This window comes from Anas platyrhynchos, chromosome 2 (genome assembly GCF_047663525.1).
Source record: "Anas platyrhynchos isolate ZD024472 breed Pekin duck chromosome 2, IASCAAS_PekinDuck_T2T, whole genome shotgun sequence".
Lineage (NCBI taxonomy): Eukaryota > Metazoa > Chordata > Aves > Anseriformes > Anatidae > Anas > Anas platyrhynchos.
The window spans coordinates 144,549,676-144,571,347 of record NC_092588.1 but is presented as its reverse complement, the minus strand read 5'-3'; the positions used below and the strand labels follow the sequence as shown (position 1 = coordinate 144,571,347).

The 21,672-nt window shown below is 36.8% G+C and overlaps 1 protein-coding gene and 1 long non-coding RNA gene across 8 annotated transcripts in view; one reads left to right on the top strand and one right to left on the bottom strand.

The window, feature by feature from the left end:
• The window catches only part of ITGB1 (integrin subunit beta 1), a 44,172-nt gene extending 34,124 nt beyond the window's left edge, over positions 1-10,048 (top strand). For 3 of the 5 annotated variants that reach the window (XM_072033772.1, XM_072033775.1, XM_021277725.4), the window contains 3 exons: positions 584-816; positions 1,852-2,018; positions 8,845-10,048. In XM_072033772.1, coding sequence (XP_071889873.1) covers positions 584-816; positions 1,852-2,018; positions 8,845-8,910 — 466 coding nt within the window. In that variant the 3' untranslated portion in view covers positions 8,911-10,048. Of the gene's footprint in view, positions 1-583; positions 817-1,851; positions 2,019-2,842; positions 2,924-8,844 lie in introns of all 5 variants that reach the window. The other 2 variants (XM_027450535.3, XM_072033773.1) reach the window with 1 other exon arrangement.
• Positions 10,049-12,641: 2,593 nt separating this feature from the next.
• LOC106019629 (uncharacterized) lies at positions 12,642-20,101 on the bottom strand. Of its 3 annotated transcripts, none has more exons than XR_005263158.1 (5): positions 20,067-20,101; positions 19,852-19,968; positions 19,195-19,278; positions 18,445-18,511; positions 12,642-14,401 (listed from the first exon to the last, which is right to left on the bottom strand). It is a non-coding gene; the product is annotated as an uncharacterized lncRNA (long non-coding RNA). The 3 variants fall into 3 exon arrangements; XR_005263159.2 differs by having other exon boundaries at positions 12,642-13,131; positions 13,499-14,401; positions 19,852-20,079; XR_003495169.3 differs by having other exon boundaries at positions 19,852-20,079.
• Between the last annotated feature and the right edge of the window lie 1,571 nt (positions 20,102-21,672).

The following is a 21,672-nucleotide window of genomic DNA, read 5'->3' as shown; positions in this document are numbered from 1 at the left end:
TTGAAATAAATTTATGAGTAGTGGCTCTGCTGATTCCTAGCTTTGTGCAACTGACTTTAAAATTTCTCTCAGCTCAGTCTTTTTACTGTAAAATTCCTACTCAGTCTGCTATTTTTCAATGATTTATGCAAGTGATATCTTACTGTAAAACTAATCACAGTTTGTTCTTTTTAACCCATCATTGATACTGTTTCATTGTAAATCTTCTGCTCCTACACTAACTTCTTTGAGAGAATATTCATTTTCCAGTTGTAACTGCTGTAACTGCTGAAAATGTTTTAGAATTATTTCCATTTAGAAGTTTAGGTCTTTTATTCTTTTTTTTAACCCCCTGTCCTTGAAGCTTGCCAGTCATCCATAAAACAGAAATTTGGCAAAGCGGGTTTTTGTTAATCGAAAGATACATTAATGTTACAACTGGTTAAAAAAAAAAAAAAAAGTCTTCCTTCTTTTTTTTCTTGCTTTTATGGAAATGTTTTTGGTCTTTGTTTTTTTTTTTTCCTCATTTACTTTTCTTTAGATTCAATGTTCAATCTTTTGTGAACATACTAGAAAGCATTGCTTCTGATTTGCATTTCCACAGGGACTGTGTTCAGTGCAGAGCTTTTGATAAGGGTGAAAAGAAGGAAACATGTTCTCAGGAATGTATGCATTTTAACATGACACGGGTAGAAAGTCGAGACAAATTGCCACAACCAGGCCAGCCCGATCCACTGTCTCATTGCAAAGAGAAGGACGTTGATGACTGCTGGTTCTACTTCACATACTCCGTCAACTCAAATGGTGAAGCCAATGTCCATGTGGTAGAGACTCCAGGTATAAACATGATGTTGTCATTTCTCCCTCACCTTAATTCTTGCACTTATATAGTATAAAGTAGCTCTGGTTGTTTTGCCTGAGTTAAATGTATTTTTTTTTCTTTCAGTAGAAATCAATTCCTAAGATGAGGAAATATTTAAAAGAAGAAAAAAAAAGTTGCGTAGAAGCAAAGTGTTAGTTGCTAACTAGCACATATCTAAGTAACATCTATATATATTACTTATAGTCCAAGATAAAACGAGGAACACCTTGTTTGACTTAGAGCTCTTGCATGTTTAAAATACAATTGCTAGTTATTTTATTCTTATACTCTGGATGAATTGCTTAAAGGGCTAGCAGTGTGTAGACTTGTTGTTGATGGAAGGAAGACAGGGACACTCAATATGAGTGATCAGCAAGCTTCATTTTATTGCCCGAATAGCCTAACTTTTATAGTGAACTTAACAGGGGCAGACAGTGTCTCACACAAGATCATTGGTCAAAAGCACTCAGACAAACAGTTACAAGAAAACAACCCCACCTGCAAGAAAAGAACCCCTTGTGATTAGCAGTCACATAAACCTTGTCCTTGAAGCCAGCTGCTGGTAACAGTATTTTTCTGAGTTCCTTAATTGGGCGATGTGGGAGTCATTGCCGTGGGAGTTTCTCACAGTTACTCTGGTAGCTTGGTTTGCTCAGCTACAGCAGGCCATGAGATTTCCTAAGGCCTACCCCTGGTTGCTTAAAGCAAGTTCAGATTGAACAATTGTTCCACGGGCACATGTCCACGTCCTGTATGCCAATGCCCAACATAGACTTCATCAGAATATTAAATATTCTATTACTAAGATTAAACAAAAATTAGAAGGATAAAAATAAGATGCAATGTTGCAAGATGTTGTGTACTAAAACTTTAGTAATTTAAAGTGAAAGTAGTATTATCTTTGGTACTATAAATACTGGCTTCAGTACCAAATATAATTTTAAAAGCATCTTCATACACATTACCTTCACCATTCTGTAAAATCATGTTTCCCTTGTTTTGTTCCCTAGAATGCCCTAGTGGCCCTGACATCATTCCCATTGTAGCTGGTGTGGTTGCTGGAATTGTTCTTATTGGACTTGCATTGTTATTGATTTGGAAACTACTAATGATCATTCATGACAGAAGAGAATTTGCTAAATTTGAAAAGGAGAAGATGAATGCCAAGTGGGATACGGTAAGTGAGGAGGCTTTTATCTGTATAAAAGCTGCAGTAGTTGGTGAGGATTAGGAAATTGTTGTTCACATGCCCTGCGTGTTTCAGATTTGTTTCTCCATAGGACAGGAATACAGAAATATCATAATTTTAAGCTGATTTAAAATGTGTCATTTGTTACCAATAGCAAAACAAAAACAAACAAACAAAAAAATCAGAGTCCTCTTCAAGAAGAACATCTTGGTTTAGTAAAGTGAGTAATAACTTCAGTTGGAATAAAATTTCAGAGAGAAAACGTGATGGTGAGAGAATAGTTCAGCTTTGCAGTTGTACCACATTCTAAAAGATACAATTAAAATGTCTGTTAGAAGGTGAAAATCACACTTGTATAAAATCAGGAAGGAAATCTTTTGCTTATGAAAGAGATCTTGTAAATATTCACATGGGATTAGTTGGGAGATTTCAGTAACTGGTCGCAAGGTCATGGTTGGTGCTGGCTTGTTGAGATCTTCCCAACCTCTTGACAATAGAAAAAATATGTAAGAAAAACAAGCCTATGGTCTGTAGGCTTACATATGATATCGGGTCTCTGCCTCTGGGAAATGTTAGGAATCTGACAATCAGAAACCTTATGCTACTGTTCTATAGGTCAATACCCATATATGGTTGGTGAGAGAATAATTTGTAAAAATGTCCTAGGATGTCTTCTGTTAAGAAAATTAACTCTAAACTGGAAAAATAATACTAACAACTTTATATATAGCATGATTTTTTCAGTGACAGTTGAGAATGTTGCTTTTTTTTCCTGTTGAATTATTCGACATTGACCATTTCTTTTACTTCAGCAAGAAAACCCAATATACAAGAGTCCTATTAACAATTTCAAGAATCCAAACTATGGACGTAAAGCTGGTCTCTAAGTCTCAGTTTGTATCTCCTTTCATTTTCTTCCTTTTTTTTCCTTTGCATGTCACTTCGAACTCACTGTGTGTCACAGTCAGTTAATCACAATTTGAGTCTTGTGCAGTTTATCTGCTGCTGCTTTGATTCTGGGGTTTTAAAGAATGCAGCTTGAAAGTCTAACTTGTTTTGACAGAAAGATTGCTTTCTTACTAATATCACCAGTACTGGCTTAAACTATTCTACAATATATACATATTTTTAAATGAACTATTTGTGAGTAACTATGTGGGTATATAATAGAACAGCTCTTTGGATTACAGAAGATTGTGAAGAAATGCAGTGTTCAGGGAAGGATTTATCTTCTACGCCTTCAAGTCAGCAATCAGTTTGCTTAAAACTAATGTGTTTGCAAAGCTGGTTTAGATACTCCTGAGATATCCAGCCTATAAATATAATTATTTTTATTAAAATAACTGACCATTTGGGAGTGGCCTTACAGATTTATTTTATTTTTTTTTTAAGTGCTTTGGCTTATTAATCTAGAATAGAATGAGCCTGAATTTAAAGTGTGAAATGCATATACTCTACTCATTCGGTAATTAAATATGCATCTTATTTTTTCCATCCCTATTTCTGTTGTAACTGGCAATATCAGTCCTTGTAACTCAGTCAACTTGGGGCCTTTCTTAGAAAAAAAGCATTCATATGAGAGGAGGAAGTGTTCTTGTCCCCTCCAGATGCACTTTTTGCCCTAGTTTCTAAGTCCTTCCTAAACTTTGTCTGAACTCTAATTTGTTTGGAAATGCTGACTTCAGTTCTCTTCATACCCAAAGAGAAACAGAAGTATCCAGAAGAGCAAGACAGTAAACCAGAAGTGATGGATATTCTGTGTAGGCTTTTAAGATTGCACTCTCTTGAATGCTTTAGGATTCTCCTCCTTCCCTGGGATTCCCAGTTGCTGGGGAAGGAGTAGGAAAGGGAGGATGATGGGAGCAGGTGTCAACAGAGTGTTGAGAGTTAAGAAATGCAGAAAATCTGATTAAAGGGAGGGAGTGGGACCTGAAAAAGTTGGGAAGGCAGCACATCCCTTTAAATATCAAAGGGCTTTTTTCAGGAGCTAGTGGAAGGGAAGGATCACTATCTCAAATTTTACTCTGTCTGCTGTTTTAGTTTTTCAGTGTTGCACTTGAAAGATTTTGTAAAGAGAAAATGGGAATTAAGAGTATTTAAGCTCTTACCTGTCCTCACTATGACATTTTCAAATACTTTGTCTAGCATTCTGAGCTCCAGCTTGATGAAAAGTACTTTCCTTTTCTCTTTACAATCTTTTTATTTTCCAGCGTGTCCAAAATTGATTGGAGAAAAAAAAAAAAAAAGAAGAAATGAAAATTGTTTTGCTTGACACAGTGACCACATTCACCTTCTTTCCATTTTTTTTTTCTTCTCAGAGTTGATTATTTTGGGGAGGAAATTGAGTTCTTAATCCTCTCTAATATTTCACGTATTCCATCTGTTGTTAAGTCTCTGTTACCTTCTTTTCTGCTGTTCACTGACTTGTGTATTTTCTGTTCCGTGCAGAACAAGCATGTAACAAACCACATGGTGTGTAACTTCCTTTCTTTCTTCTCACTCTCTACCCGATGACTCCTCCCAAAACATAATGTCTTCAGTATTGCCATTTCTCCTCATATTTACTTCTTGCAGAAAGCTTTCTTTCCATGGAGAGTGAATCCTGCCTTCTTGTTTCACTCATTGTGAAAATCAAAAAATATGAAGGAGTGTAGGTTTTCAAGTATGATTTTTATCCTTTCTAGTATTCATGGAAATATCCGATCCTTGGAGAGAGAGGGCAGGCACTTTTAGCTTTATTGGCCAGCAGAAAGTGTTGTCCTTGGCCTGCAGCACTGATTGCGTGGTTTAGATCTGTGCCATTAAAAAAAGTATTTGCTTAGTTGTAGGCTAGTTGTTTTCTTCTAGTCTTCCAGTCGTAGTAGGTGATGCCCTCTGTCATCTGTGCTGCCCTCAACCTGGGCCTTCGCTTCACCCTCTGATTCAGTTGCTATATTTACAGATTGACAGATGACTTGTCTTATTACTGTAAAATAATGAGTAATAATATTGATAATATAACGAATAAAACAAAAGTATGAGAGCTGAAAATCGTAGGAGCCAGCTCTTGAACAATTTGGGTGAGTGTAAATGGTAGGATTTAAACCCACTATATAGGTATTTTAGGTGACTTAAAGCAGTAAGTCCACAGGGGAAAAAAAAAAAAAAAAGGAATAAAAAGGTTGATCAAACATCCTGTATAAGTTTATCCTTATAAAGCACCAGACTAAACTGTTTACTTCTGAACAGCCCAGTCTGCTTAAAAATAAGCACTGTTGCAAGAACATGATGCTTTATTCTCTCTTGAAGGTATTTTTTAAAATGCCTCTATCTTTTGTCCAATGTATTTCATTCTATCTTGCATATAATTATTGTTTGTTGATTTTTGTTTTATTGTTGCTTTTGTTTAAGTGTGTGTGATGTTTTAATTTATAAGAACTTGTGACAGAAGTTTTTCCTAACTTTGCATGCTTAAACCAGTGTTTTCTGCACTGGCATAAAGGAGATGGGTTTACTTACAAAGCCGTAGCGCTTGCCTAAGCAAGTTTGAAATACCACGTTTTGGTGGCCAGTTAAAAACACAGAATGCTGCTAACCTGTGGAAGTTCGTACCGTGTGCCAGCTGTCAGGGGCCTAAGTGAGGTGAGAGTTGGGTTAGACTAGTGAATGTATCATTTACTACTTCCATGTTAGATTTAATAATAAGTTGTCTGTCCAGAAGACCTTGTTGAGATAGAGACTGAGCATGGCTGGCAAGGCCAGTGCTGCCAGTGCCTGGCTAACAGAAGCCATTTGGGCGCCTCTGTTCTGGTTACAGGCAGTAAAGCCACACAAGCTGCTAAGCTGAGTAAGCGTAAGGTTGGGTTTAGCTGAACAGTTCTGATTGCGGTGACTGCATCTCCAGTATTTGTAGCAGGAACTGAAACACTCAGCTGATGTGGGGAGGCACCTGGCTAAGTGCTGCTCTGTGGCCTAAATCCCACTGGGAGTTCTTGTAAATGTAAAATGCAAGCCCAGGGGAAGACAACAGTGCAGCATCTCACTTTCTTTGTACATGTAAATACGCCTTATGCTAGCTAAATAAAGAGCTTGTACATCTCAAATCATGATTTCTCTTGAAGAAGCGTTACAATAAATATTTACAGTCACATTTTGCAAATTGCATTTTGGACCTGATTCCAAATAGAAATTAATTACATGAGTCGTACCCTGCAGATTTCCAGGTTTTACTCCTAACCTTTGGACTGATTCCCGCAATATCTGATGGATGGAAGTTACTGCCCTTTTACAAATAAGAAAATGTAACCATATACCTCCCTGCTTGTGCAGGGGGTAGTCTGTTCTATAAAATGGTGAAGGTTAAAAGCACGGGGTAACAACTGTTATATAATGCCTTGCTGTTGAAAAGCTATGTGCATTATTTTCTAATCTGTATTCAATATAGCCTACTAAGCTTACAGACTTTATCTGAATTACAAATTTTACTTTTTGTATGTGTGTGGATTTCTCTTATTTTGTTTGTTTCAGAAATTTGTGTTAAAACTTGTCTAGGAAAAAATCAACATACATTGCCAAGCCCTTTGAGGCATAATGAGGTATTTCAGTTACTGATGAAATCCCTCATCCCTGGATATTTTTTTCACTTTAATCTGTATCTTACTGTTGCAAAGCCTTTTAATAAAAAATATCCAGGGAAGGGGGTACAAGTAATTTTTGCCTTGATAATTTTTCTGGCTGAGAACTAGCCACAACACCGTGTTTCTGTGATAAATAAATTCTTTCTCTCAGCTCCCCATCCCTTTCCAAACCAGTAGATGACAGATTTTGAATCAAGAGGGAGTTGTCTGGCATCTGATAGAAGGGCCTTTTGCCGTTACTGTGTATTTGTGAAGTTTAGCCAACACTGGACACCTAATTCCAAGCTTACCTCAAACCAGATGATGCTGACTCAGGTCTTGAGGTGATGAAGTAGAGAATCTTGATTTCCAGGGAAGAGACATTATCCAGCAGTGCAGTTTCTGGACTTGAGAGATTAGGCTGGGGTGGCAGATCTAGCAAGACTGTACGTGCTTCTTTGTTTTTGGCATGTCTAGAAGCCTACTTGAAGGAGAAACACTCTTTCCGTCTGAGAGACACTGTGACAGAAACACAGAATACCAGCTAAATGTCCTTGCCCTAGCAGCAGGAGCTGCTGCTGTTTGGGTAGACCAGTCACTTGTCCCTTACCAGGTCTGAAAACAGAAGGCAACAAACTTCCTAGGAATTGATATGGTTTCAGACCAAGTTGTTTCTTGCTTGCCTTGTCACCTTTTGGCACATCCTGTGGTATTTGTACGTGTAGTTGATGTTCAAGGTTTACGACCCTGGGAAAAACAGGCATGCTTAACCTCTGTGAATCACATATATTTACAGGGACTTTGGGTTCTTAGAAATAAAATGAATATTCAGAACAGCATCTCATAGCAAGATGCAACCCATTTAATAGGTAAATATGAGTCACTTAGGTTTAGACACTTTTCAGATCAGATGGCATATAGCAGCTATTCTGTAGTGCTGTGTGAAGAACGATAAAAGACTACTTGAAAATCTACTTTATTAAAGCAAGAAGTCTCCGCCAGACACAGCTTACTGTACACCCAAAACCAGACTATCAAAGATTAAAGAAAAAAAAATGGCATCCAGGGTTGGGGAGTAGAGCTAGGATTTCCTTTGACTGTAGGAACAATAGTTTTAACCCGAAATGTAAAAGCTATCTCATCTGGGAGGAACCTCAAAGATACTCCCTTCCTAACCTTCAGATATTCCCCTGCTGCTAATGAAGGCCAGATACGGTTCTGGCCTGAGCTGTGCTCAGGCTGAGATCTGCTCTGTCCTGAATTTCCTCAGAAATTATTCATGCATACACAGAAGAGCTTCACATTGGTAAACAATGTGTATTTAGCTTGAAGTTCAATTGTGGTAAGAGTACAGCACCAGAGATGCAGGCTGTATCTGTAGAGTTCTAGCTGGAGCAGTTTCTTCGAATAAGATCTGTCTATATCCATATTCATTTGGAGTTCAAGGAGTTCATCGTAGGTGTGCCAGGATGTGCCATAAATGGAGTAAGATTTACTGAGAAAAAAGGAAACTTGGGAACAATGGACGTTTAAACTGAAAATAAGCTTATTTTAGAGGTTTTCAAATCTCAGTAGGAGAGATATAAGCAGTTATGTGGGCATTCCTCTTATCAGCAGAAATAATGTTTTTATTACAGCATTCTCACCAGGACAGTAATCTCTTAGTTTTAAGTATGCATTTTCTGTATATTGGGACAGGGGGAAATCTGCAGGAATAAAATGAGAATGACAAGTGCTAATGTTCAACATGAAATATTGAGTGTGTATTGTTAAAGTAGTACAAGCCTTTCCAGTCCGTGTCTAGAATTAATTTATAATGTGAAATAAGCTATTTAAATGTTAATTAAGCAGAATGTGGTCTGTGATCTGTAATGGTTTCAAAAGATATCGTTTGCAGTTCTTTAAAAAAAAAAAAAAGTATAATGGGCTACAGACATGAGTTGACTGCTCAGCCCTGAGATACGAGCATATGAGGTGCATCAGTTTCAAAGTAAACCTGTGGTATAAACTGACTAGGATCATGCCCTAACCCTTTGCTTTATTAATTAGCTAAGCATGCCTTTGTTAAAGTTGCAAGAGGAAAAAATAGTTTGATTAAAGCAGTTTGTATACAAACAAAACATTTGTGGATAATTTCTTAAGCTAATTTTCATACTTCTTGCAAACAGAGTGCTTATTTCATCTCACTGAATGTTAATAAAATGTTTTTCTTTTTCTAGGGTGAAAATCCTATTTACAAGAGTGCAGTGACAACTGTGGTCAATCCTAAATATGAGGGAAAATGAACACTGCTTGTATAACTTCACAACACTGTATGCAGCATAGCAATTTTTGTAGTCACAGTAAGATAGATTTAGGGCAAACTGCAGTGATTTTACTAATTCATTACATATAGGTTTGTTTTCCTGTTCAGGTTTTGAGAATGTACCATATGTAATTTTTTTATTTTTTATTTTTTTCAAATAAAAATAATCAGTGCCGAGGTCTGACAAAAAAACTTGAGACTGTATAGCCTAGTCAGCTAAGGTCACATGGTGCCTTTTTGACCTTTTTCCACTCCCTTGCTGTGAATCTTCGACAGGGTGTGATACTGCTATGACATGATGGGAGGGAAATGGTTAAAGCAATCAGCATGAGGGCTCTGCCTAGCCATTTAGTATTAAATTTTTTTAGCTTTACAGGGAAATCAGGGCTTGAGTTTGCAGGTATAATTAAACTCATGTAGCATGGAGCTGGTGAATAACTGGTGTTCTGCTTACTAGATGTATGATTAAGTATATGGTAAGTTGAGTAAGTTGGAAATGAGGAGAGTAAAGGACTGAAAAAGCGTGTGTATACTTATTTTTAAATTTTAATTGCTTATTGCCGGGTTATGGTTAAGATGAAAGGGTTTGGAAAGAATTTTAAGAAGGAATAAATAGCTTTAAAACACGTGCCATTACTGAAAAAGTTGCTGACTGGTAACTTGCCTAGTTTTTCTTTGTAAATTCAAGCCCTGGGTGGCAGTATCGTGAAGTACTTTACCAAGACATCCTCAAAACCCATAAGGGCCTTATGTCATACTGTGTCTTCTGTAATTTTTCCTTAGTTTAAAGCCTGGTGCTTTGTCACCCTTCTAATCTTTTTAATGTATTTGTTTGCAATTCTTTTTGTAATATTTTTGTATCAACACAAGCTTTTTTTTTTTTTTTTGGGCAGTCTTAGCTGTAAATTTGCCTTTGCCCTGTAGCTAAGATTGCATAGTTTGTCATGTGACGAGTCACATATTTTTGACATGTGCCATGTATATTTGCCTTTGACCATTCAAACTGCATCATAGTCATCTTCTTGTTTTAAGTGCCTTTTTATTTTAACAGATGTTCACTTTTTACAGTGCTATTACTGAAGTTATTTATTAAATAAAAGTACCTTAAAATACTTGAATCTTGTCTCTTTGTCTTTTAAAAGATGATACTATTGGGGAAAAAAAAAAGAACTATGTATGGGAAAGAGGTAATAGATATCGTAATAATACAAAGCACATCTTTTACATCAAATTTGAGAAAATTTAGGTTAAAAAGGTAAGTTATGTAAAAGTGATCTCAAGTAAAAGAAGTTAGTTGTTGTATAAAAATGCATAAAGGCCAGGGTGCAGCACATACAGCATCAACGTGTCACGTACAGTGACAATTGATGTTAAGCCACTGCCTTTTATTTGTATGTGTGCTAAAGAAGTTCTGTCATCTAACACTCTTCTACCAAGTGGACTATGTGGGTAATGCTGTTTCACAACACACAACATTAGAAAAATAATGCATTTTTAGAAAAATAAAGGGTTAGTGAAGTTTTAAGGGTGCAATGTTCCAGATATATTATCTGTATATCTATAATCACTTTGTAATTAAAAACATTGTATAGTATGTTCATGGAATCAACTCTATGATTTTGGAGTTTTGTTTTGTTTTTTTTAAAAAAAAACTTTTCAGGATAAACTAAAGTAGCAGTAGATAGGGTGTGTCTGTGTGTGTTGGTGTCTTCAGGGGGGAGGATCTGCAGGGCTGCTGGAGCAGGGCCTTCACAGCTATCAGCAACAGGGGAATGGAGATCCAGGGGCCAGCTGCTGGTTAAACCAAGCCCAGTCACTGCAGGGACACACAGTGTCAGTCCGTCTCCCACTAGTGGGCCTTCATTCTAATCAGCCAGACAGGGGAAATAGGATGAGGTCATTCATCCCAAGTGCTGTTTTCTGTCAGTGCCTATGTATGTACTATATACATATTTTGTGTATACACACTTGCTCTGCGCTTCAGCTCACTATTAATTAGCCCTGGCAACATGGTGCTGCAGTCTTGCTTCTCCTGGGCTAATGGATTTGGCAACAGGTGTGGTTTTTGCTGGTCAGTGCAAATGAGAGCAAATTCACAGATCAGGAGAAGCCATGCAGTATTGTAGCCTGCTGCCCTTCATAATGAAGTCCACAGTACTGCTCTGGATTGCTTCTTACTTTGTGTTCTCATTCCAAATATGGAAAACAAAGGCATTGTAAGTAATAATTTAATCAGATTTATTTTGGACAAAATTATCTATAGCAAAAAAGTTGGTACTTCTATTTTTTAATCCATTTTCCCTAAACACTGTCAATGTTTATCCATTTTCCCTAAACATCAATGTATGACAGCCTAATTCAATCAACTGGTGTTTACATATTATTCTTAGTCAAGTAGCTGTCTTCACTTTCTATCTTCACTCTCTATCCAAAAGGATTACATGATCAAATATTGTCCAGAACACCTCACTATCTTTGTTTACTATAAACATGACTAAAAAGAGATATCAAAACACCTTTTTCTAAAGTAGAACTATTTACTGAAGCTTTGGTTTTGATCAAGGAGAAGAGGTAATGAAGAATACTCCAGCTACAAAGCTGTGCTGTTTACAGGCTGTTTTCTAAGCAATTCTCTTTCTTGAAAAAGAATCAAAAGTATTCAGCAGAAAGAAAATACTTATAAGCAACCGTGAATACAAGTATCATGACACAGTGCTGCAAAGTAATTCACATGAATGCCGGTTAATCACATGGGATTAATGTATTTCTCATTAAAATGGATAAATTGCAGCTAGGAAGAAAAACCACCTCTATGGCACAGTATCAAACAACTTAATGATGTTGGGGTTAAATATTAATTTTTGAAGGCAGGACTTTTTTTTTTTAAATAAGATTAATGATGAACTGAAGAGAATAATACAGATCCATCTAAGAAACATCTTAGAAAACAAGATGAACAAAATATTGTCAATGGAAAGTTAGCAGATACACTGTATATTCGTTCTTCATGGGATGGTTGTATGATCTGTCTTGACATGCTTTAACACTGTTACACAGTACATAAACCAAGTGTTTTGATCCAGAGAAGATCTAAGAGCACTGCATTGTTGATTCTCTGTGAAATTATAAACTCATTTCCATGTCTCATTTTACATATATTAGGATTGTCAAAGCAAACCTTAATGCACACTTTATATTTAATGTCACTGTTAAATAATTTGAAGAATAAGACTTCCATTATCAGTCTGCAAACTATATTCAATAGTCTTTTACATGTCATAGTTTTCTTGCTATTTGAAATTTAAGTTGTACTTCTTATCAAGATACTCATTATCAGCTAAAACTACCTCAGTGTGAAGAATGAATTAACACTGTAGATGTAAGTTTAGAGTGTTCCTCATATGTTAGGTACTGTGGATTTGCCTCTAATACACCTACTCATCATGACCTGCTTTTTTCCTTTCCTCTGCTAACTATGAGGCTGTATACCAAAGAAAAGGATGGAGCCAGTACATGGCACTTATACAAGGTGTGATTGGTGTTAAAGATTGTCTCTGAAATGAAAACTGAAGTGCTGAACATGGAAAAAATGCAAGCATTTTTTTCAACAATACTATCATGGCAACACAAAACAGTCCATATAGTTTAAGAAAACCACTCCACTGCATTCCATTAGATCAAGTAATTAAGTGATATAAAACATACTGAAAATGAACAAAATATTTCTTTATTCTCATCATATTTAGTTTTTGTTAGTACAGGATGAAGACAGGTGAAAAATAAATGCATATCTAAAGTGTCAAATATTTTACTCTAAAAATATTTCCTAACCAAAGCACAGGCTCTAAGAATAATCAGTAATACACTTGTGGAAGAGTATGGAATCAAGATCAAAGCCTACTTCAGAGCCCCATAAAAATAAAAAGGCACAGAAAAACAGTAAAACAGATCAAATATATCTGTTCTACAAAAGCAGTAATAGTCTAAGCATTTCTGCTTTCTTAAATAAGAATGCTGATGCAATAGGTGTATCAGAAAGCCTAAGGGTGGTAACTGATTGGATATTATTGGAAGACTGGAAAACAAACCATCTACAGCAATTCTTAATTTCAAAATGGCAAAGTATAAAAACACAGACCTTTCCAGTTGGATTCCAGGTTAGTATGCAAGTCTATGCTCTGTTACCTCCTGATTTTTTCTCCTGAAAGTAGCAGATTTACCTTTAATCTAATATATTAGAAAAAAAACATGTTGATGCTTCAAGGTACATGGCTAAGGAGATACCAGTCAGCTGCTTTATATTCAGTTTTTACACTGTGCAGGAATTTACCAGAACAGAAGATCTAGCTATTTGAATATAGTTCATAACATATGGGATATTCAAAACCACCTAAGACTTTGAAGTATGTCCGTGAGAATTGGTGTTTTAGCAAAATAAACCACATACCAACCATTTTAATCCCCAAAACTAAAATGATGATTGTGTTCCCATTTGAAACATTATCCATAGTCAGCAAGTAACAAACGTTAAATAAGAATTATGAAAAATAAAATTGCAGATCACTTACTGAATTGCACTGGCACTTGTGTCATCTTCATCCATTCAGGATCCAGAGCACTAAGCCTCCCCTGGGTGTGGACAGGTATAATACAGTTCAGAGGCTGTTTAAACTTGCCTTTGCATCCCCATAGTAAAAACAATACACTAAATATCAGGTACAACACTTACTCCAAGTTGTTTCAAAAATATTTACACAGAAGAATTAAACTATTCTATAAACTTCATGGACAGTTTCACAAAAGAGACCGTGCAGGTATATAAAACCCTGTCTCTGTACAGCATAAAGGGAAAAATGAAGAAATAGTTAAATAGTTTTCTGTCTGCTGAAACATTCACCTTATTATATAGTACATTTGAAAACATTTTCTTATTATAGTAACAATCTAGTATTTCAGACAAGGATCAGGAGGATATTTTTACATATATTCAAGTACTATGCTCTTAAGTTATCAGCCATTAAAAATATATTTTCTTTACAAAATACCAGAGTACCACTTAGGCAACCTAATATATCACTCTCCATTGCCAGAACTGCTCATTCCTTTAGTCAATGATTAATTTGACATATGCAAAAATAGACATTGCCTTCTAACTGTTTTTACATAGGTCTCAAACAAAAGAATTCTAAACAGTAATATTTTTCTGAAATCATTTCCATATTCATAAAAATCCAGTACTGTTACTCCAGGAAGATAAGACTGTCTCCAGAATTCCAGCATATTCAGTAACAATTTTGTGTCTGTAAGCAATACGGTGTCAGACTTCAGCTGTGTGCTCTCCACACGTACTGCCTGTTCGGCTAGCTGCCAGAAACAGTTTCCTGAAGGCAATGTTTCCTTTCAGATCCGATACCAAAATCACAAGAACTCTTCTGTTTTGGTAGCTCATTTAGTCTATCCTCTGCAAAAAACTGTAAAATATAGGTGGTTAATTGGAAAACTACCTTTATGTATTTTGTTTAAAAATTCAATCCTAACACACTGACCTTAAACATAAAACTTACTTTATATTGGAAATAACATCCATAATATAATAAGCCAGCCTGTAGAGTAAGTAATATTTAAAAGAAATCTTTGCCTTGAAAAGAATGTCTTCTCCTTGTATTTAAATAATAACATGAAACATTGCATAAGGCACAAAAGCAATGGCACTTTTTATTATCTTTGTCAGCCCTGCCCTCCCCTACATGTTATATATTTAAGCCCTGCAAAACAAAGATTATCTTGTGATTTGTATTCTAATCTCTGAATCATATTATCTTATTTTCCCATCTTACATGTTACAATAGCAAGAGGGAATCATGGTCAGATGTATGGATTGGGAATGTATGATGTCTTCTCCCATCTTTTCTTTCTCGTCCATCTTCTTCCTATTTTGGATGCTGTTGACCCATCTTGCCTTCCTGGCACTTCACACCCACTAGGCTTGAAGATTGCTTTTCTTGTTCCAGTCCATTTGAAGACTGTTCTTTTAGTCTTGATGAGCCTTTTTGCTGTTTTCCCACCCTCAGTATTCCCCAGGGCAGCATCCATTGCCTTTTTCCTCATCTCACATTATGTTCTCTCTAAGCAATTTCATCAGCTGACACATCTTCAGTTATCATTTCTATGCTGATGACTAATAAATCAAGCTCAGCATCAATTGTTCTTCCTGTAATATTCTCCCTCTGTCCTTTCAGATTACATCATTTCAAGGTTTTATCATCTTTGATGAAACTTCTGGAAAAAATCTATTTTTCTTTCCCAAGTATCTTTACTTTCCAAAAAATAACTTTCTGGATACTCAGGTACAAAATCTCAGGATACTTTTACAGTTTTCCCTCACAATGTTATTATAAAAAGCAGAGGGAGGATTGAAGATCTTGTTTCCTCTTTCATCACCAATGCCTGCTCTCTACTTAACATCCTCTCTCTTACCCTGTTTGGACAAACATAAGTGGCTTCCCTCCAGTCTTTATATAAGGTTAGGAAACCCTTATAAAAACCCTTTCGATTTGTTAATGTACCCTTGCTTCAACACTGTCCTACATGAATTCTTCCACCAGCTCCCAGTTCTCTGACATTAATTATATTTTTCAGTAAGTGTCCAGGTGCAATGAACATAGGTCTTTAATATATAATCAAACCTCATATTATGTAGACTATAGCTACTTACCAAGTTAAAGAAATATCTGAGCTAGTTTTCAATTAGCCAAGTATTGACAGAAGTTAATTAGCAACTGTCAAATGCCACAAGCAGACTTATTCCAGTCTGTGTTGAAGATAGGAAGCCAGAGAGCAAGCTAAAGATAAAGCTTGCTAGTGTAAGCATACAAAATTGACTCCTGTTATTGTTTGTTATGTTCAGGGAGACAGAATTACATGCTTCTGTAAACATGATTGCAAGGAAATTAAAACTTAGTAGTATTGATTTGTGGGAAGACGGGAAGATTTGAGGAAAGCTTAAGGACACAATCAGGACAATCATTTTCTTAGTATTTTTAATGCATAAGAAGCTTCTATTAGAGTACCAGAAGCCAAAAATGCTATGGTAAAGCAAACTCGTACAGATTGGAACATTTTCATTTTGTGCTATCAGGAGCTGTGCAAAGCAGATGTTTAAAGACAAAATAAACACACAGCAATTAATGAATAACATGTACAAAAGGAAGGACACCCAAGGAAGGAAAAACAAAGGAAAGACATGATTGGAATCACATTTCCTGCAGGAATGGCAGCTGTTTCCTGTCATCATCAAGGTGTGCCATGGGTATATGAGGGTAAGTCTGGGACTGCTTACCACAGTATAAAACCTTCATCAGCTGTTAATACAAAACTATGTTTAATCAATACCAGATTGACAAAAAATGCAATTTCATTTGTTCATGGCCAAACCTGTCAGGTTTTATTTTGCTTTCATTCAGCCCTGTCTGAGGAGGTACATGTTTTCAGGGAGGCTGAGGGCTGTAGAAAGCTATGAAACATCCATTTCCACAGGCATTGTTAAGGCTGGGAGAGAGAGCCAATTACGGAAACTCTCATTCCTTACAAGTGTCCATGTGATACTGCCCACTTCTGGTAACAAAAAGCAGTAACAGCATTAGGCTGGACTAGCAGAACCAGGTAATATCCAATATAAAATAAAAACTGACCAATATAAAAGTAGTGCTTAGACACTGCAAATGGGTTTAGTGGAAGTGGGTGTATTGCCTACAAATTAACAAACCCAAATTTGTTCAAGCTTATTTTCTTAGTAACTCTGAGCGCATTTTCATCTTCTTTCAAGCCTCCCTCCCTAAACAACGCAGAAGAAGCTGGTGTTTCTCTTTCCCTTCCAGGTCACTTCTGGTATGAGGAAGACAAGCAAAATAAGTTACTGTGTTTTCCAAAGTTTTTCCTGGCTGGCTAAGATACAAGATAACATTACCCCTGCTGAAAAGTTTCTCCTTAGAATAAAGCAACCCTGGAAAGCTATAGGCTATTTCCATAAATAGTGATTCTTGTATACAATTTGTGCGTAAATACATAGCCAATAAAGTAAATATCAAGAAAATGTAGTAGGAATTTAGGTTAGAACTCAAACTGAATTGGTTAGAATCAACCTAAACAGGAGAGCGAGCTCTACACGGAAGAGTTGTATGAGCTGGTCAAAATGGCATCATAAATGCCATATGTAATCACAGTATAGCATGTGATTACTGTATTTATACTGTGATTACTATGGCCAGTCACACCAAGACATTCCCTGCTATGTTTTCAGGGACAGCTAAGAGCAAACAGCTGAGGCTGTGTACAAAACTGGTACACAGAGCAAAAATTTTCTTTCCACCCCCTCGCAAACTAAAGCCTAAAATTATACTAAAACCACTGTGTTCAACAACTCATAGCCCTGTCCCCCAGCACATGCAATCCCATCTTTTACTGATATGTGATATAAACAGTTAATTAAATGATTAAATGTGAAAAAAACTAATTAAGAGGTAGGTCACTATGTACACAAACTGATGTTTTGATCTTTCCCACTGCTGCATAGTTACACTGCTGAAAAGTTAAATCCAGCTCCCTGATCACTATCAAGGAAATCAAATCACTGTGAAGAACATGGCATTATTGTATTGTTTTTAAACAACATAAAAATATAAAGAAAACTGGTAAGCAAGAAATTGTACCATTCACTTTTAAGAGGATGTATTATTGCTTTTTGTAGTTAGCATTTATGTGCAGCAATTGTATACGAAGTGTTTTTTTCAAAACAGAGCGCAGAGTACTATATACTGTCACTTACACTCAAAATAATGTTTGGCAAGTTTAAAAGCAAAGTGTTCCACAGCACTACATAAAAATATAATATATATTTTTGAAGTGTTTGGTACATTTTGGGTTACTTACAAATCCTCATAGCCAAGTCAAATATTAGAAGCCAATGCACAGTTCCAGAATAATCAGAGACAAAATGTTGCAAGATGATCGCATTTCCAGAAGTGGTAAAAATGAAAGAGCTCTCAGGCTTTTCTGATTTGGTTGGATAACCCTGACTTCAAGCTGACTCTAAGCACCTTACAAAAGACAGCAGAAAACACCTTTGGGGTTTTGGCTCTTGTGTTCAGCATGCAAATGGAAGGGCATTAATGTTTTCTCTATATATTCCTTTCCTTCTTAAGTAGATCAGATTTTGTTTTATACTTCAATTTTGTTCATGCTTTATGTACATATAGATTTTTAAACTAAAGTCACAATCTAGCTTACTGAAACTAAAGGAATACAATAAGAAAGAAGGGCTTATTTATAAACCATTTTCTAACATCATGAATCAAAGTCTTTAGTGTGAATATAATTGCCGCTATTGCATTCACTATTTCTGCATTTGTGGAAAAGCTCCCTCTAGTTACAAGCATTCATGACCTTTAAAGTAATGGAAAGTTAAAGACACCTTGACATTAGGATACAAGAAAAACTAGAAGAAACAAATACTTACTAGAAGAAATATTCTAAGAATTCAATTTTACATTACTGTTCCTCAGCAGATGGAAATTCTTTCCAACCTTGAAAAAAGTAAGAAGTAATCTAAATTTTAAGTCAGTCAAGACAATAGTTAAATTAAGTAAATCAATATCTAACTTTGTACAGACTGATTTTTTAATCAAATCCAAATCTTGTATTTTTAATTGTGACAGCCACACCAGTGGTTGGAATTAACCCACTTTAATTGTTTTTAACAGATACTAGTGCTTCAACCACAACTCAGTAAAAACAAAGTACCCACTCCCCTCATTTGTAAAGCCCCTTCTGTTATTTTTAAGTGCACGCAGAACAAAAAAGCCTCTGTTTCCTTGATTTCAGAAAACAGGTTCCACACAGGAGACAGAACATGTATTTGGACATATTCCCCAGGGGATTAACGACATGCCTTTTAACTGCGTTAGCTTACATGCTTCAAGGAAGACTATAAGGATGTTGTGAGGCTGTGCAGGGACAAAATTAGAAAGGCCTAAGCTCATCTGGAGCTCAGTCTGGCTACTGCTATTAAAGACAACAAAAAGTGTTTTTACAAATACATCAACACAAAATGAAGGACTAAGTAGAATCTCTGTCCTTTACTGGATGAGGGCAGAAGCTTAGTTACAAACGATGAGGAAAAGGCTGAGGTGCTTAATGCCTTCTTCGCTTCAGTCTTATGGGTAGATGACACCCCTAAGGATTTGTTTAATCTTAGACAAAAACTTACATGCATTCTAGAGGCATAATGAGAAGAACATCTAGTCAGATCATCCCAAGAACAGTCAAAGCTTTGCAAAGCTGCCAGAACTCACTTGGAGAAGAAGAAAGGGACAATGAACAAGCAGGAAAACACATATTCCCATGACTCTACCTCAGAAACTATTAACAATGACACATTTCACACTTTTTTTCAGGGATTTGGTCTATGGAGGGTTCAGGGGGAGATGGCCAACAATCATTTCTATCTGTCAAGTTATCTCCTTGAAACTGTAACTTCTAGTAGTTTAAAGGCTTTTGACTTGCTCATTGTGAAAACAGCATTTCTTTTACAAACAGCACATTCTCACAATGGACACTTCACAAAGGTAATGATAATACCACCTGCATCTACCCAAATCTGTTTCTTCTTACCACAAAGCAAGGTAAGAATTCACAGTAAGGCATCTTTTTCATGCAGTCTGTTCTTCAATCTTAACAAATACTTAAAAATATTCTTCAAAGTCAGCCTTACCTGCATACACTTGAGCTTCAGATGTTGTTTTATTATTATTTAGGGCTGGGAAGGAAGCTTAGAATTCATTTAAGTAACTTCACTGAAAACAGACAAGGCGAAGGAAGTACTCCAACACCCCAACATGAAACTGTAGAACCCAGGAACACTTACCTGCCAGCTTCTGAACTTAAGTCACTGCCAAACTACTTCCCAGTGAAATAGTACCACCAGGGTTTTACTGTACTGAGAAGGCACCACCAATGTAACTAGCTCATAGAGTCTCTAAAACTATTGCACAGAGATGGTAGAAAACATGAAGAAAAAGCAGCCTACTAGGGAACACTGAGTCCATTTCACCATGACAGTTGAAAAGCACCCGAGCTAACCTGAGCCTCAAACTCCCCCGGAAAGGCAATTCTTCCCATAACTCATCATGCTTCCTATATAGCAAAGGTCAAATGATCCCCACCTGGCAGATTTCACTTAACAAAGGTGGAGCCAAGAGACCTTGTGGAATAGGCTCATCTACCTGGCTTCAATGTTTTGAGGTCAATTGCTCCTTATTGCTAAGAGAAATAACCTGACAAGGGGCTTAGTGGTTAGCGTTGACCTAATGAATTAACTACAAAAGGTGCATAAGGGTCATATTTCTGTTAGTCATTCTGTGAGGAAAAGTAGTACAGAGCCTGTTAAAATAAGATAAATAAACATAAATAAATGAAATAAATAAAAGAAAAATGAAAACGACCTTAAAGGCAAAATTGCCGTCATAGATTTTCATCTGTCTAGTCAAGACAGATAAAGAATGTAGCAATCAGAATGACTTTTCTTGACATTAATGTTATTTCAATTTGATTCTCTGAGATCTCTTCTTTATGCAGGACTTTTCATAATCTAGCCCCGTGACCTCTGACGCTACTATTTATTTTGGCTGCATATAAACTTTCATGTATAAATGTCAGGATCCGGATCCCCACTCCCTATTCAGGTCAAGGACTGGGCTGAAGGTTTGGGCTTTAATTTGGTTACATGCCTACACTGCTGTTTCCTGGTAGGTCATGGACAGAAGATTGGCTGGCTTGGGGGAGCTTATGTAGACGTGGCTTTTAGGCTGCAGCAAAGCATTCCTCTAGATCTGGAGTTTTGAAGAGGGTTGCAGTCTCCAAGCTCAGAGCCAACTACATATTAGGCTGGATTTTTGTGTTCCTTGCACTAGCTCTTCCTTCACCTCCTCTTCAGAGACAAGGACACACATCTCTTTCGTGCTCCTTCATTAGTAAACAAACCAGGATAGATTAAAGCCTCTTTCTTCAAGTCAATAAGATACTGGGCTGCCAAGATGGTGAAGGGCCTAGAGAGGAAGACGTATGAGGAGTGGCCGAGGTCCCTTGGCCTGTTCAGCCTGGAAAAGAGGCGGCTGAGAGGAGACCTCATCGCGGTCTACAGCTTCTGCACAACGGGGTGTGTAGGGACAGGTGCCAATCTATTCTCTTCAGTCACTAGTGATAGGACCCCCAGGAACAGTGTCAAGCTGAGGCAGGGGAGGTTTAGGCTGGACATCAGGAAGAGGTTCTTCACTGAGATGGTGCTCGCACACTGGAACAGGCTCCCCAGGGAAGTAGTCACTGCACCAAGCTGTTGGAGTTTAAGAAACATTTCTTCTGGATGGTGTTTCTTCTGAATAGGATAATTTCATTTCCCTTTTGAAGACTTACAAGGATGTAGTAACAAAAGCAAAGGCGTAAAACAGTACCTGAGGCAAGGCTACTTTTCAGCCTGCAGCAGACTATAGGTATGATATCATTTCAGACAACTATGATCGACATAATGTGAAGTGTTCCGGCATGCTTACAATCTGCCAAAGGCCAGAAGGAATTTTTGTTCACCTAAATTTTATTATTATTATTTTGTAACAGCTTCAGGTGTCCACAAGGAATTTTACCCCCCTTCTCTTCCCCTCCCCCCCCCAAAAAAAATTGTTCATCACACGTT